Consider the following 16,814-nt stretch of genomic DNA (forward strand, 5'->3'; position numbering starts at 1 on the left):
CTGATTCATGGCTCCGACTCCGGCTTCTGTGACTGGAGGGTAGCGTTGCATTAGGCAGCTCCTTAGAAGTCCCGGCGCACATGGGTCGGTCGCGGGTCGGTCGTCTGGCTGCGCGCGCCGCCTGGCCCTCTCCGGTGCCCCGCCCAGCTCGGCGCCCGCCCCCAGCCCAATCCACACGTGGGTTCCCGCACGTCCGCCTGGCTCCCCCCTGACGTCAGCCTAGCTGTTCCACTTAAAGGTCCCTCCCGCGCGCCAGTGCTGGAGCCGCTGCCGCCGAGTCCAGACCTCACTGCTGTGCGCCGCTGACGCCCGCCCGACGTGCACCACCGGTACGGTTGGGCCCAGCGAGCACTACTCCTGAGCGGGTGGGAGAGCGAGCTGGCTCTGGCTCTGCTGGCCGGGCGCTGCTCGCCAAGGGGTCCCTGCTCCCGGGGGGTGTAGGCGCCGCTTCCCATATAGAGTTCGGAGACCTACGCGGTGGCCCACGCCACACGTAGGCTCAGAGCCCGCCGCGCTCTGCTTTTGTTCTAAACGGGGACCGTGGCCTCTGGCCTCGCTGGGGAACCGAGGAGGTGGCCGCACCCAACTTGAGGTCGATAGCTTGTTGGGTGGATGCGGAAGGACAGGAGATGATGGGTCTAAAGGGTTTGTGGAGGTTGTGGGGGTGGTGTGGGGTGGATACCTCCCAGCTAGAAGTTCGCTAATAGCTCAAAACTCGAGGTCCGGTTTCCCCAGCCCATGGAGCCGAAAAAGCCTCAGCATGTCCGAGGTGTGTGCCTGGAAGCCAGAAAGCCGCTGAGCGCCGCGCGGTTTGCATTTTTCCCCTGGGACAATCGAGAGGTGGACTTCATGGGGGTGGCTGCTGCCTGCAGATTTATAGGGTGCTCTTTGTACAAATGACGTTTATTAAGCAGCTGCTGGTGTATCGAGGGCTGTGCTAAGCGCGGTGCATGCTAAGATGAAACGGGCAGAGTCCCAGCCCTCCCGCACCTCAAACGTTCTATTGAGGGTAGGATCATCCGGTACCATCCCCTCCTTTTGAAAAATGAGGAAATCTAAAGTTGGGAGAGGGTTAGGGCTCTCGCCACTAGACTCACCCCCCCACCCCCACGTCCTCCAACCCGCGCCCCTACGTTGTAGGTAGCGTTGGAGCCTAGAGCTAAGGTTCCAAAGGAAGAAATTCTCCCTTCCCCCTGCCAGGCTGCAGAAACCTTACAAGGCTGTCTAGAAATAGCAGTGATTTGTAAAGAGAGATCCGATTCCAGCTTGCTGACTCTGGGCTGCCAGCCTGGAGGTCCTCTTGGATATTTTTGCCCTCTGGAGCGGTGTCAAAACTAGACATGGTGCTTTGGGCATGCAACCTGTGCTGTTCCCTTCAATGAATGCAGTGCAGGTTGGATTAACAGAGTGAAAGACCCCTCCTCCGTCTCTTGGAATAAGAGGGTTCCACACCAATTATCTATTCACTTTAGGCCTCCACGCTTCCAGGCCCTATGCAGCTATTTCTGCATTTCCCGTACTGACAAAATTTCTTCATACTGGGCCTCACATCTTCTAAAGAAGGATCACGACAGAAGCCACACGAGGCACCTTTCTCCCTATTGGTTAACAGCCCCTGGTTCCTGGTATTGCGATTTTAAGTCGGCCTCTGGCTGCGCGCCAGGCCAGGGAGGCTGCCAGGCGGGCTTCACGTTGCTTGCGTATGCTTCAGGGCACTAGTTAAGTCTAAAGTCTGACTCCGAGCTCGCTCTCTCTGATCTACAGAGCAGGATGGCTCCCGATAGTCTCTGCTCACGGGCGGGGCTCCTTAGGCGTCTGCCATCCGGCCCTGTGCCCACCTCAATGACCAGCGGCAACTAGACGTGCCCGTCTCCGCCCGGGCGCTTTGGAAAGCGCATGCGCACAAGTTGCCCCGGCCCGCCAGTCTTCCGGATGTAGGTGGGGCGTGAAACCCGCTGGCGCCTGCGGAGTGAACTGTTCGTTTGATTTCCGCCCCTTCTGCGGAAGAGAGTGGAAGAAGGGGAAAAAAAAAAAAAGAAAAGAAAAGGCGAATGGTCGCGCATGCGCAGAGCTCGTAGAGCGTTCCTCCACGTGGGGGGGTACCTGGTGGCGGTTAATGACCGTCTCGCACGTATTTCTGGTCCTCAGGCGAGGGGCTTGGCAGTGCACTTGCTATAGGAGTCTGAATGCCTGGAGAGGAGCTGGGTGGGCAGCTCACAGTGATTTTGTCTGAAGAAAGGCTGCCCCCCCTTGGGGTTAATAAACCAAGATGAGCGAGCCCTCAGGAGGCTATACGTACACCGAAACGTCGATATTATTTTTCCACGCCAAGGTGAAGTCCTCCACACCAGGATCCCGGCCAGACCACATCCCGGCATTAGGCCTTTCAACTACTCTTCGGCCACCTTTGGATTTTTTTCTCCCCGCCCCCACTTTTATTTCTTTTCTTTTCTTTTTTGGTGGCTGGCCGGTATGGGGATCTGAACCTTTGACCTTGGTGTTATCAGCACCACGCTCTCCCAATTGAGCTAACCGGCCATCCCTATATAGGGATCCGAACCCATGGCCTTGGTGTTCTTAGCACCACATTCTCCCAAGTGAGCCACGGGCTGGCCCTCTACTCCCCCCTTTTAGCCATTCTTGTGATTTTTAGTGGCAAGTACCCCAAAAGGACATAAAAATAATCTTTTTTCAGAACAGCTCTTGATTAATTAAACACTAAAGAGGATGCAGTGACACTAAATGTTTTGCTCCCTGTAGGTTCCCTTTGGTCCCAAGTCCAGTATGGCAACTCTCAAGGATCAGCTGATTCATAATCTTCTTAAGGAGGAACAGATTCCCCAGAATAAGATTACAGTTGTTGGGGTTGGTGCTGTTGGCATGGCCTGTGCCATCAGCATTTTAGTGAAGGTAAGTGAGAGTCCACAACTCTGGAAGCCCGTACTTTGACCCCACTCTCTTCCCCCTTCCCCAAGAATTGCATTATCACAGTGTATATAAAAATATTTAGGTTCATGCACTCATTCAAACAACTTTATGTGAAACAAACTTTTGAAACATGATATACCAAAAGGGTATCTGAAGTAAAAAGTATCAAATATTATCAGCCTGGAGACCCAGTTCCTAAAATTTACTGTTCTGTATTAACATGCATGGATTGCCTACCAGTGAAAAGGAATAGTCTGTGCCTTTAAATGAGCCAAAACTCTTTAATCTTTGAATTGAAAATAACACATACATATGGTAAAATCATACTGAATGTGGGAAATCTTAAGTCCTCCTCCCATCCAAACCCCATTGCTCCCTCTGCCTTGGATAACAATTTTGTTACCAATTATGGAGTTAAAATTTAGTTAGAAAAAGAGAAATTATGAATAAAGAACTAGTTATTACAATATTCAAACCTGGTTCATATCAAAAAGGAATTGAGGTAGCTTATAATATTAAAATATTTTAAGTTCAGATTTGGAGTTCCTGTTAAGAGTAAAATGATGAATTCTGGGTTCTGAATATAAATGAGAAATATAAAAGAGAGGAAAGACTGAAGGCAGAAATGAGCTATGCAGAGGTTTTGTAACAACACAGGTTTCTCTATATGGATTCTTAGGAGAGGCCACACAATTCAGAAGTTGATGCTGTTTGTTTTCCTCACACTTATGAACTGCATATGGTCTTTTTCTTTGATGACCTCTGACTCAGGTGTGGGTAAGAAGAGTAACTGCCAGATTACTAATTACAGTGTAGATGATTTGGGGATAGATATGCAGCTGGAGTAACCTTTTTGGTAACGACAGACCACATCCCATTTGTATTAAAGCTATTGCAGGTGCTCCTTGTCTGAGATGCACCTGTGAACTTTTATAGGTTCAACTGCAAGGATGTTTTTTGCCAATGTTATGCAATGCACAAATCTATCTTTATGCAAAACTGTTAATATTGGTTCACATATGGAAACAACCAGGGAATGATCTAGAATATAGCTTTTTAATTTCAAGTCTTGATACTGGTATCACTTATTTAATGAAAAACAGCCTCATATTGGTGCGTAAAACTGAATTTGAGTGAGTAAATAGAGCAATTTTTTTTTTTTTTAAAGATGACCGGTAAGGGGATCTTAACCCTTGACTTGGTGTTGTCAGCACCACGCTCAGCCAGTGAGTGAACCGGTCATCCCTATATAGGATCCGAACCCGTGACCTTGGTGTTATCAACACCACACTCTCCCGAGTGAGCCACAGGCCGGCCCCGTAAATAGAGCAATTTTACAGAATTAGAAGTTATTCTAACTACTGCCAACCCGGTGTTCTGCTTCCCCGCCAGTGGTGGTAGAACTCCTGCAGAAGTTGCTCCAGTGGGGCAACAGGGCTGGAGAGAGGATCAGTGCATGTATGGGGTCATCTGTGGGGCAGCTTTTTAAATGGGGGCGCGCTTCTATTTGGAAGCATATCCTGATACTAATAAAGTAGCAGAACTCTCCTATGCCAGAAATAAATTTACATGCCTTTCTAAAATTGTGGAAGTAGCAATTTCCTATTTAACTAAAAATTTTATGTCTTCTAGGAACTGGCAGATGAACTTGCTCTCGTTGATGTCATAGAAGACAAATTGAAGGGAGAGATGATGGATCTGCAACATGGCAGCCTTTTCCTTAGAACACCAAAAATTGTCTCTAGCAAAGGTTGATTTCAACAAGTTTATATTATAGTCCATGCTATACTTAAATTCTTTATCAGACTCAAAATCCTAGCTCTTAAAAGATTTCTTTTTTTATACAAAATAGGAGAGCCCTTGGAACATTGCTTGCATTGGTACTTGTGGGTATCAAAGTTTCAATTTCTAGTAAATAGTTTTAAATGGAAATTCACCTTGTTCCATGATGTGAACATCATCTGAATTAGAATGTAATGGATAAAGCTCCAAACCTTAGGTCCATATTTAACCACAGTGTTTCAAATACTTAAATATACTTACTCCCTCCACTTCCTTTCACACAGTACCACATGGTTGAGAATAAGGTAAATGAGCCTGTTCAGCAGATATTCTTGGCTTTACCCTTTCACCAGCACCAGCAAGGAAACTGGTGGGCCAAAATACTGTCTGCGTGTTTTTTTGTTTGGGGTTTTTTATTTGTTTGTTTGGAGGGTTTTTTTTTTGGTGGCTGGCTGGTATGGGGATTCGAATCCTTGACCTTGGTGTTATAACATCATGCTCTAACCAACTGAGCTAACCGGCCAGCCCCCTAGATAGTGTCTGTTTTGGTATTTGAAAATCATTGATCACTTACCTGGTGGTTACCCTCTTCATCATCTTTTCCCTGGGTTAACTATCTTGTACCACAAGGTATCTAGAAGCAAAACATGCTTGTTTAGTGTAAAGGTGTCTCTGCTTTAAAAAAGAAAGAAAATTGCCTATCAAAATTACAGCAGGTTCAGGAAAAAAAAAAAAAAAGAAAGGAAATTACTTGTCCCTGGGCTGATATGTCAATTAAGTAGTTGAGCAGAAATAGGAGTATGGAAGAATGTGAACATTGAGTTCAGGTTAAAAAAAAAATTGGGGGATGTGTAAGGAGTTTATATGAGAATCAATAGACTTGATTCTTTTTGCTCCTCCCAATTGTAGTTATATACAAAGTTACAACGTAACTAAAACTAGAATACAAGCAAAGTATTGACTTACTCTTCCTCTGTTTAAGGGACCATAATGATAAAATTTTAAAAACCAAAGGAAAGGTCTGGGGGGCCAAAGGAGCTTTTTTCTGCCACATACACAAAACACTGATAGAATTGTTCCTACAAGAATTTTATGGACAAATTTTTGCTGGCCAAGTAGAAGAGTTCACTTAAAGACCTTTTTTCTTTTTCTTCTTTTTTTTTTTTTTTTGTGGCTGGCCAGTACCGGGATCCAAACTTTTGCCTTTGGTGTTATAATACTACACTCAAACCAGCTGTTTCTTAAAGGCCTTAATCTGATCATTGTTTCCCTTTTCTAGACTATAATGTGACTGCAAACTCCAAGCTGGTTATTATCACAGCTGGGGCACGTCAGCAAGAGGGAGAAAGCCGTCTTAATTTGGTTCAGCGTAATGTGAACATCTTTAAGTTCATCATTCCTAATGTTGTAAAATACAGCCCAAACTGCAAGTTGCTTGTTGTTTCCAATCCAGGTGAGAATTTTAACTGCGTAAAAAATTGATAGTGTGTGTTATGTTCCATATACACATGTTCATTGATTCATTTCTTTTTCATATGTTTCATTTCAGAGTAGGTTTGTGGGGTTTTTTTGTAAAATAGTTTTTTTTTTTAATTACAAAAAAGTTTTTAAAATAGTTATGTTAAAATTATTTTATTAATTGAGCCACAGTTTTATTTTCATAAAACTATACTTCTTGAATACTCAATGGATTTGATATACATAGTATGGATGTTTAAAAATACTAAGAAAAATTTTGATTAGTCATGATCAATATCAAGATCCATACAGAGCCATATATCTTGAGTAGGCAGTCATTATCTAATGATTCACCTAGTATCTTTGCAAATGTTTTCTTTATAGTGGATATCTTGACCTATGTGGCTTGGAAGATAAGTGGTTTTCCCAAAAACCGTGTTATTGGAAGTGGATGCAATCTGGATTCAGCCCGGTTCCGTTACCTGATGGGGGAAAGGCTGGGAGTTCATCCATTAAGCTGTCATGGCTGGGTCCTTGGGGAGCATGGAGACTCTAGTGGTAAGCATTAGTTATTTTCTCTTTTTATTTTTAAAAGATTGTATGAAAAATTGAGAGGCATTTCATTAGTACATTAGAACCTAAATCAGATAGCCATTAATTAGGATAAAGTAGTTTCCTGAAAACTACCATTCTGTATAATTATATGCTAAGAATTATTAAGATTTTAGCCATTTTATATGACATTTTATGGCAAGAGGAATCAAATTTCTTTTCTTACCATGGGCATGTTAAGACTATAGTTCTTAGGATGACCTCAGTTATTTAATGTCATAGCTATTTATACTTTACTTGAAATGCCTGGCCCTGAAAAGGTCAGCCAATTCCAATGGAGTGCATCAAAAAATTCTGTTACTGTCATAGTTGAGAGATGTTACAATTTGTGCAGAGTTCTCAGAATTCCTTATGCCAAGAAAATTTCCCTTATATTCTCATACCGTCTTCATATTTCAAATATGTATGGATTAAATATTACAATAGCTTAGGATAACAGGTTAGAATACAGTAAAAATTTTTAGGTTTATGTAATCTAAATAAACAAAAATTAAAAATTACCTCATATTTCAAATATATATGAGTTAAACATTACAATAGTTTAGGGAAATTAATTAGAATATAGTAAAAATTCTTAGTTTCATATATTCTAAATAAACAGAAATCTAATCTGAAAGTGAGTAAGGATATTGGTAGTCTTGACCATCTACCAAAAGCGGGTAACCGTCCTCCACAGATAAGAAAGAGAATTAGAAAAATGAGTCACAGTTACTCATCTGTTGGTGTGTGAAAAGTAAGTGTATTCTGTACTATTTCTTTTAGTTCCTGTATGGAGTGGAGTGAATGTTGCTGGTGTCTCCCTGAAGAATCTGCACCCAGATTTAGGCACTGATACAGATAAGGAACAGTGGAAAGAGGTTCACAAGCAGGTGGTTGAGAGGTAATAGATCTCATAATTTGGTAATGGAAGATTAAAATTTATTTTTATTTAAAAGATTAAAATTTTAATAGCATTTGATTTTTTATTAGAGGGAAAATTTGCTTTCTTAAGCTTTGCTAAAGATCATACTATAAAAACAGATAACAAAAAAAGTTTTTTTAAAAAGATGGCAAAAATAGATCCCCTCACTGGCCAGCCACCAAAACAAAACAAAAAAAATGGCAAAAATAAAAAATAGTGACAGCACCAAATGCTGGCTAGGATGTAGAAAAACTGGATCACTTATACGTTGCTGGTGGGAATGTAAAGTAGTATGGCCACTCTGGAAAATATTTTGACGGTTCCTTTAAAACTGAAAATGGATTTACCATACAACCCAGCAATTGCAGATAATGGATCCCAGAGAATTACATTCACATATACACAAAACTGGTGAAGATATTATAAAAATTATAGACATTTGTAATTACTAAACTATCTTTTTTTAATGCCATAATTTTCTATAGTCTGATACATCTTTCTTTGCTTATATTATAAATTATTAAGGTAAAGCAAGTTAGATTAACTCTACCCTATTGGAGGGGTCAAGAGCATATATGATTCATTCAGTTAGGAATAATATCTTTTAAATCCAAGTTCCTATCATAGTCTTCATGAACAGAAACACAGCTAGCTTATTTATTCAGATGATTATAATTTTTTTTTTTTAAAGATGACCAGCAAGGGGATCTTAACCCTTGACTTGGTGTTGTCAGCACCACGCTCACCCCTAGTGAGCTAACCGGGATCCGAACCCGTGGCCCTGGTGTTATCAGCACCACACTCTCCCAAGTGAGCTACAGGCCAGCCCTCAGATGATTATAAAATTTTAAGCAAGGTCTAGATTCATAACAGTACTAAAAATTAGTAAATAATTACTAACTGCTAAAAGTATTGAAATAGAGAAGCTTTCAACATGGTGACAGTATTTACTTATAAATTGTGTGGTCATGTGTGTACCTAGGTTTACAGAATTGGATAATGAATCTTAATCTATGGTCCATGACTTAGTCTCATGATTGCTCTAGGCAAGGCCCTCTTCTTTGTATTTGTTTAATTAAATAAAACCTGTGAACCCACCATTTCAACCCAAGAAATTTGACATTTATCAACTAACTATAGTTTGTTGGGTCAGAATTACTAGGCTTCTGGTGTTTGGAAATAAGTGAAGTCTGCTCCTCCTCTCACCCATCCCTGTGTCTCCCCAGCACTCTCACTTGAGATAATCCTGAATCAAGCATGCTATATGTAATTTTAGACTTACTTTTTAAAATTCAATGTTACATTTCTAAGAATCATCCAATTTTGTTGCAGGTAGCTATAGTTCATTTGTTCTGACAGCTATATAATATTCCATTGTACCAGTATCACAATTTATTCATTCTCCTGTTGGAGGGCATTGGACGTGTTGCCATGTTTTCGCTATTACTAAGAATACTGCTGTGAACATCCCTATACATAATACCCTGGTATACATGTGCAAGGGTTACTCTTAGGTATGTAATGCAATTTTGTGGCATTATTTACTATAAAGCACAATTGTTCAGTGAAAGCTTTGTTTTTCTTTGTTTCTCCCACCCTGCTTTTTTCTGCTCTTCCCTGCCCTTCCCTACCCTACAGCGCTTATGAGGTGATCAAACTGAAAGGCTACACATCCTGGGCCATTGGACTGTCTGTGGCAGATCTGGCAGAAAGCATAATGAAGAATCTTAGGCGGGTGCATCCAGTTTCCACCATGATTAAGGTAAGTCTATGTAGTGATACATTGTATTTGAATGCTTTATTTCCTGGTTTTTTAAAAAAGATTATCCTGAGGAAGCAATTAGATTAATGTAAGTCCTCAATCACTGATTTAAGTGAAATAAATTAATGTACCCACAACTTTATTTTTTGGAAAGAAATGATTGAGCTTTAGGATTAATATCCACTAGGACTGTTCAGCACATAGATACTTGATAACTTGACCAAAAAACTCTCATTCATGTTGAAGTAGGTGGAACAGTATAAAAAAATAGATTTTTTTTTTCCATTGGGAAAAATACAAGGGTACTTTGAAAAGGTCATAGAAATTGTATTATCTTTTAACTCTATTTTTCCATGAACTTTTTGAAGTGCCCTTGTAAATATTACATTCAAGTTAGAATTGCCAAAGTGTTATACAATAAAAATCGAAAAGTATTTTGGATAATGGTAATGGTTTAGATTTTCTTTTAGAAAGGAAATCTTGTTGTTGCTATTTTAATGACTTTCTTTTACACTGTTCATTACATGATAATTGAACATCTGGAAAGAAATTTCTTCTCATCATGTTGTATTAAATAAGCTTCATAATCGTAGAGAATGTAAGTCTTGAGAAACCCTAAAATGCATAGACAAAACATAAAATACCCACTTTTTCATTTTGTCTTCAGGGTCTCTATGGAATAAAGGATGATGTCTTCCTTAGCGTTCCTTGCATCTTGGGACAGAATGGAATCTCAGACCTTGTGAAGGTGACCCTGACTTCTGAGGAAGAGGCCCGTTTGAAGAAGAGTGCAGATACACTTTGGGGGATCCAAAAAGAGCTGCAGTTTTAAAATCTGTCAGGCTGGCAGGTTAGCTCAGTTGGTTAGAGTATGGCATTACAACACCAAGGTCAAGGTTGGGATCCCCATTCCAGCCAGCTGCCAAAAAAATAATCTTCTACTGTCATACCACTTCACTGTCTAGGCTACAACAGAATTTTAGTTGGAGGTTGTTTGTGCATGTTGTCCTTTTTTCATAAAGTTAGAAATAGAAATGGTTTGTAAAATCTTATAGCTATATCCTGATGCTGGATGGTACTTTTCTTGTATATTCCTAAACTGGTTAGTGTAAAATAGTTCTACCACCTTTGAGGCACCACTGCCAATGCTGCACATGCTGCAGTTGCTCTATAGACTAGATGTATGTTAACTGTATGTTATGTAACTTCTGGTTCCTTCACTAAACATGCCCACTCCAACTTTTTTCCCAATCATTCACATCATGGGATCCAGTGTAAATCCAGTATTGCATGTCTTGTGCATAACTGTTCTAAATTACCTTATTTTGTGTAATATATGTATCAGAAGTGTACATTGCCATATAATGTAAAAAGAAAGATCTAAATATAATCAGTGCAACCAATTATGTAAGTGTCATACCAACTAAAACACCAAATAAACCTTGAACAGTGACTATTCTGTTAATTTATTATATTAAGATATAAAGTCATGGGCCGGCCCCGTGGCGCACTCAGGAGAGTGCAGCGCTTGGGAGCACAGCAGCGCTCCCGCCAAAGGTTCGGATCCTATATAGGAATGGCTGGGGCGCTCACTGGCTGAGCGCGGTGCGGGCGACACCACGCCAAGGGTTGCGATCCCCTTACCAGTCACAAAAAGACAAAAAAAGGAAAAAAAAAAAAAAAGATATAAAGTCATAAAGCTACTATTTATTACATTATCTGGAAATATTAGGCTATTCTTAGTCATCCCTGCAATGATTTTTTTAAGGGCTACTATTGACTAATGAGCAGACTTTAATATGAATTAATAATGTATTAAGGGTGTAATTAGATCGACTGGGTTGTTTTAGTACCGTTTCCATTATAATCAATAGTTTTAATATATTAAACCCCAAGGTATTATATGACATATTTGATACTATTAGTGCTAATCATAATCGGTACCCTACAACTCAAGTAGGTAACATTCTATACATGAATGTAAAAATTATTTGCCAGCTGAACATACGTAATGGTACTTTGTTACTAAAGGGGACATATTTTTGAGATCCTTTGCCTCCTTGAAGACAGTAACGTAGTTAATTTTAAATCAAGTAGTATTGATGGTTGTCTACTCAAGTTTTCTTTAGATTTCCTTCAAAATATTTCTATACCTTATGGCCCTTATCTGGGCCTGAAAATCGTATTTGTTGAGGTTACCTGGAACAACTTTGTCATCTTTTCCATCCTGAAAGTTACCTAAGAAAGAGAATTGACTTTTTTTTTAATAACAGCCTTGTTAAAATATAACAGCTCCATATCATAAAATTCACGCTTTTAAAGTGTACAATTCTGTGGATTTTTAGTATATCCATATAGTTGTGCAACTATCACCAATATTAAAACCTTTAAATTACCCTTAAAAGAAGCCTGTACTTGTTCCCATAGCCTTTTGTAAACTTTGAGGCACCTTTAGTCTTTCTGTAAAAATGTATTTACATTTATCAATTTTATATTATTTGATACAATAATCAATACCACCATGACTAAAAATAATACTTAAGTGAAATAGATTTATTCAATTCATCTTTCATGAATTTTCAGATTTAATCTTGTAAAGCTTCCTTACTCTCTGGCAAATAAGTGTTCCAGGTTCACCTTGTACTTTCCTGCCCCAGGCAAAGAATAAGCCAACTCTGCAAGGAGCCCCAATTCTTTTTGTTTTAATAAGCTTGGGAAATGAATTAGGCAGGCCTTAGCCCCATCTCACACTGGTTGCTAGTTAGTGGAGAAGCAAATGGGATGCTCAGAACATGGTCCTTCCTTTTTTTTCCCCACACCACTAAGTCCCATTTTGCCAAAATAAAACTATCAGGACTGCAAAGCCATGTTCTTTCTAAATTCTTTATTGAAAAAAACAAAACACCCAAAATTCTTTACTCAGTACCTACTATACTTTGGTAGATGTTGCAATATACAAGAGTAAATAAAGGAAAGTCTTGGCTCTTCTATATGTACATCACTGCAACTGAGTAAGCAAAATGGTAAGTAAGCTTGGAGTAATTGGACAAATATGAAGAGTCAGTTCTCTTCACCTAGCATAGTTTAGTCACTACCGAGGTGATACCTCCCTTGGCCACCAGGGACCTGAGGCAGGTGTAGAGCTTGAACTTGTAAACCATCCAGGCCAGTAGTCTCCCTCAGCCCTGTGGTAAATAAGGTTGCTGTGGAAGCACTCAAGCAAGTGGTAATACAGGACCAACAAGTGGCTACTGCTCCTGTCTGCTATAAGGGTCCTCTAGCTTGAGGCTGGTAGAGAGAGAAAGGAAATGGTAGTGAAAAGAAAGCAAGAGGAAGTATAATCTATGCCCAAAACTGAAAATGAGGAATTAACCTTGAGACAGGCTGGGGAAGAGCTTTCCAGATATACAGAACAGCAAAAAGTCCTGAGCCAAGAAAAAGCTGTTCAAAGTTTAGTTGGAAGACAGTGGGATGAGGAAGACATGAAGTTGGAGGGGTAGAAGGAGGCCAAATCTTGAAGGTCTTTTAGGTAAAAGTTTGTTATTCTAAGTGTAACAGAAAGCCATTGAAGGGTTTAAAGCAGGGTTACTGCATAATCTGAGCTACATTAAAAAACACACCCAAACACCACAGGCTGTTACATGGAAAATGGATTATCCTTTATATTTTGAAAATGGTTCAAATCCAAATGCTCAACAAAAGATAATGGAGCAGGTTGTGTCCCCTTCTGTGAGTTACAAATAAATTCTTGGTGTAAGTTAAAGCACCCTTAGAAAATCAGACATGAGGGGCTGGTCTGTGTCTCACTTGGGAGAGTGCGGTGCTGATAACACCAAGGCCACGGGTTCGGATCCCATATAGGGATGGCCGGTTAGCTCACTGGGTGAGCGTGGTGCTGACAACACTAAGTCAAGGGTTAAGATCCCCTTACTGGTCATCTTTAAAAAAAAAAAAAAAGAAAAAAAAGAAAAGAAAATCAGACATTTTCATTACTACTCTCTGTTCTCTCAAGAGAAATTCAAGCTTTATTTCAGCACCTGGTCCTGAAGTTACAGAGATTAATGATTTTTAAAATTTTGCAAATATACACCACACAAAGCGATCTACAGATTCAATGTGATCTCTATCAAAATACCGATGACATTCTTCACAAAAATAGAAAAAAAAAATCCTAAAATTCACATGAAACCACAAAAGACTATGAATAGCCAAAGCAATCCTGGGCAAAAAAGGAACAAAACTGGAGGCACCACACTACCTGACTTCAAGATATACTACAAAGCTATAGTAACCAAAACAGCATGGTACTGGCATAAAAACAGACACATGGACCAATGGAACTGAATAGAGAACCCAGAAATGAATCCGTATATCTATAGCCAACTGATTTTTGACAAAGGTGCCAAGAACATACACTGGGGAAAGGAGAGCCTATTCAATAAATGATGCTAGGAAAACTAGTTATCCATATGCAGAAGAATGAAACAACCGCTATGTCTCACCCTATAAAAAAAATCAACTCAAAATGGATTAAAGACTTAAATGTAGGACCTGAAACTATAAAACTACTAGAAGAAAACATAGGGGAAACACTTCAAGACATTGGTCTGGGCAAAACTTTTATGGAGAAAACTAGAGCACAGTCAACAAAGGCAAAAATAAACAAATAGAGGCTGGCTGGTTGGCTCAGTTGGTTAGAGCAAGGTTGAAGGGTTCAGATCTCCATACTCGCCAGCCACCAAAACAAAATACCCCAGAATAGAGAAATGGGACTACATCAAGCTAAAAATCTTTCTGCACAGCAAAAGAAACAATCAACAGAGTGAAGAGACAGCCTGCAGAATGGGAGAAAATATTTATAAAGTATGCATTCAATAAAGGATTATTATCCAGAAAATACAAGTTACTCAAACAACTCAATAGTAAAAAAAAAAAAAAAAAAAAAAAAAAATTAAAAAATGTTAAATGACCTGAATAGGCACATCTCAAAAGAAGACATACGAATGGCCAACAGGTATTTGAGGAAATGCTCAACATCACTGGTCATCAGGGAAATGTAGATTAAAACCACAAAATATCATCTCGCTCTAGTCGGAATGGCTATTACCAAAAAGACAAAAAACAGCAAATGCTGGAGAGGACTGGGAGAAAAGTGTAGCTGATGAAGAGAGTGTAAATTAGTACAGCCATTATGGAAAACAGTATGGAGGTTCCTCAAAAAACTAAAAATAGAACTACCGTATGATTCAGCAATCCCACTACTGAGTATTTATCCAAAGGAAAGAAGATACCTGTACACTCATGTTTATTGCAGCACTATTTACAGTAGCCAAGATATGGAATCAAACTGTGTCCATCAACAGACGAATCGATTAAGAAAATGTGGTATATATACACAATGGAATATGTCTTACCCATAAAAAAAAAAGAATGAAATCATGTCATTCGCAGCAACATGGATGAGCCTGAAAAACATTATGTTGAGCGAAATAATCAGGCACAAAAGGATAAACACCACGTTCTCACTCACGTGGGAGCCAAAAAATGTGAGCTCATAGGAGAGAGTAGAATTCAGGTTACTAGAGGGTGGGAAGGGTAATGGGGAGGGAAGATAGGGAGATATTGGTTAACTGATGTAGAATTACAGCTAGACAGGAAGAGTAAGTTCTAGTATTCTAGAGTAGTGCACGGTGTCTATAATTAACAGTAATTTATTGTATATTTTCAAATGGCTAGAAGAGAGGAGGTCAAATGTTCTCATCACAGAGAAATGATAAATGTTTGTGGTGATAGATATGCTAATTAGCCTGATTTGACCATCACACAGTGTATACAATTATCAAAGTATGACACTGTACCCCATAAATACGTACAATTATTTACAAAGAAAAATTAACAAAATTCTGCAAATAAATGCATGGACAAGGGTGTGACAGTGCATCATCAAAAAGTAAATTCCGGGCCACCCCGTGGTGCACTCGAGAGAGTGCAGTGCTTGGGAGCACAGCGGTGCTCCCACCGCAGGTTCGGATCCTATATAGGAGTGGCCAGTGCGCTCACTGGCTGAGCGCGGTGCGGACGACACCAAGCCAAGGGTTGCGATCCCCTTACCGGTCACAAAAAAGACAAAAAAAAAAAAAAAAAAAAAAAGTAAATTTCTCAGGGCCGGCCCGTGGCTCACTCGGGAGAGTGTGGTGCTGATAACACCAAGGCCACGGGTTCGGATCCCATATAGGGATGGCCGGTTAGCTCACTGGGTGAGCGTGGTGCTGACAACACCAAGTCAAGGGTTAAGATCTCCTTACCGCTCATCTTTAAAAAAAAAAAAAAAGTATATTCCTCAAACCCAGGTTGTTCATTCCCAAGCCCATCCTTTACTTAAATTTCTTTTCAGCCCAAGGGCCCAGGTCTGTTCAGCATGCCCTCTCAGAAAGGTGCAAGTTAGGCGACTTCAGGCCGGGAGGCGAGTTCTGCCCAGGTACTTCCCAAGCTAGCTGCCCATCTTCGGCCTCGCCACAACCAACCACTGTCGCTTTAGGATTTGGAAGCCATTTGGAAGCCATCTCCTCAGGCCGCAGTCTTAAGCTGGCACCACCATAAGAACGGCAGGCGCTCCCAGAAGAGTTCTTTCCCACGGGGACCCCGAGCCTGGCCCCTCAGAGGCTGGGTGGTAGCGAGGTCTCCAAAGAAGCCTGGGCCTTAAAATCAGTCCCGGGCCTAGGTTGGCTGAGGAAAATTAAACACACCAATATCCCCTCTTGCTCATTCTTAGAGGCCATCTAAAATTCTTCACATCAGCATTCTGGTGGTATAGACCACAACATCCCCCCACCCCACTAGACCCGGCTCAGGCCGAGAGGACACCCAGCGCTTGCCAATGCGCCTGCGCCCGGGCCGGCGGGGGGGGCGGGGGTGAGGACGGAGCTTGCGTGCTGACGAAGGACGGCTGTGCGTGGGAGCCTGCGTGTGTCGTCGAGCTTCGCAGCTCAACGGTCGATGTTGTATTTTTCTGGTGTCATTTCTTTCGCCTTCCTTAAAGGTTTGTTTCGCTTTCGGGCCATCTGTATTGAGTTTCGCCAAACAAAGGATTTGTGAGCGTGGTGGCTGGGGTCAGGGAGAAATCAAAAAGCCTTTTTGTGCCGCAGTCCCTACACTGATAGACTGACTGGGCCTTGCCTTTCCCCACTCCCACCGCCCCCTTTCACCAGGACATTCTTTCTTTGGCTTCCTCCCACTCCCAGCTCTAACATTCTGCAATTTAAGAGGTAGCTCCTTAGATGTTCAGGGTGGTTAGTACATCGTAGCTTCAGAGTGATAACTTTTGGGGGTTTGGTTCGACTGAAGTTGGGTTATCCCTGTCAGGTTCTCAGA

At 41.0% G+C, this 16,814-nt stretch overlaps 1 protein-coding gene across 1 annotated transcript; it reads left to right on the forward strand.

Annotated features, from left to right (window-relative positions):
• The first annotated feature begins 226 nt into the window (after window positions 1–226).
• On the forward strand, window positions 227–10,896 carry LDHA (lactate dehydrogenase A). The gene is made up of 8 exons (XM_063092632.1): window positions 227–329; window positions 2,761–2,910; window positions 4,561–4,678; window positions 5,990–6,163; window positions 6,553–6,726; window positions 7,543–7,660; window positions 9,320–9,443; window positions 10,111–10,896. The coding sequence occupies exons 2-8, from the start codon at window positions 2,785–2,787 to the stop codon at window positions 10,273–10,275; spliced, it is 999 nt and encodes a 332-aa protein (XP_062948702.1). The 5' UTR covers window positions 227–329; window positions 2,761–2,784; the 3' UTR covers window positions 10,276–10,896.
• The last annotated feature ends 5,918 nt before the right edge of the window (window positions 10,897–16,814 follow it).

Source organism: Cynocephalus volans, chromosome 4 (genome assembly GCF_027409185.1).
Source record: "Cynocephalus volans isolate mCynVol1 chromosome 4, mCynVol1.pri, whole genome shotgun sequence".
Lineage (NCBI taxonomy): Eukaryota > Metazoa > Chordata > Mammalia > Dermoptera > Cynocephalidae > Cynocephalus > Cynocephalus volans.

Bases quoted from the DNA above. Each gene is read 5' to 3' on its own strand.
- LDHA (XM_063092632.1), top strand. From the start codon at position 2,785: ATGGCAACTCTCAAGGATCAGCTGATTCATAATCTTCTTAAGGAGGAA. The intron at 6,164-6,552 runs GTGAGAATTTTA...TTTTCTTTATAG, and splicing joins GCTTGTTGTTTCCAATCCAG to TGGATATCTTGACCTATGTG. The intron at 9,444-10,110 runs GTAAGTCTATGT...TTTTGTCTTCAG, and splicing joins CAGTTTCCACCATGATTAAG to GGTCTCTATGGAATAAAGGA.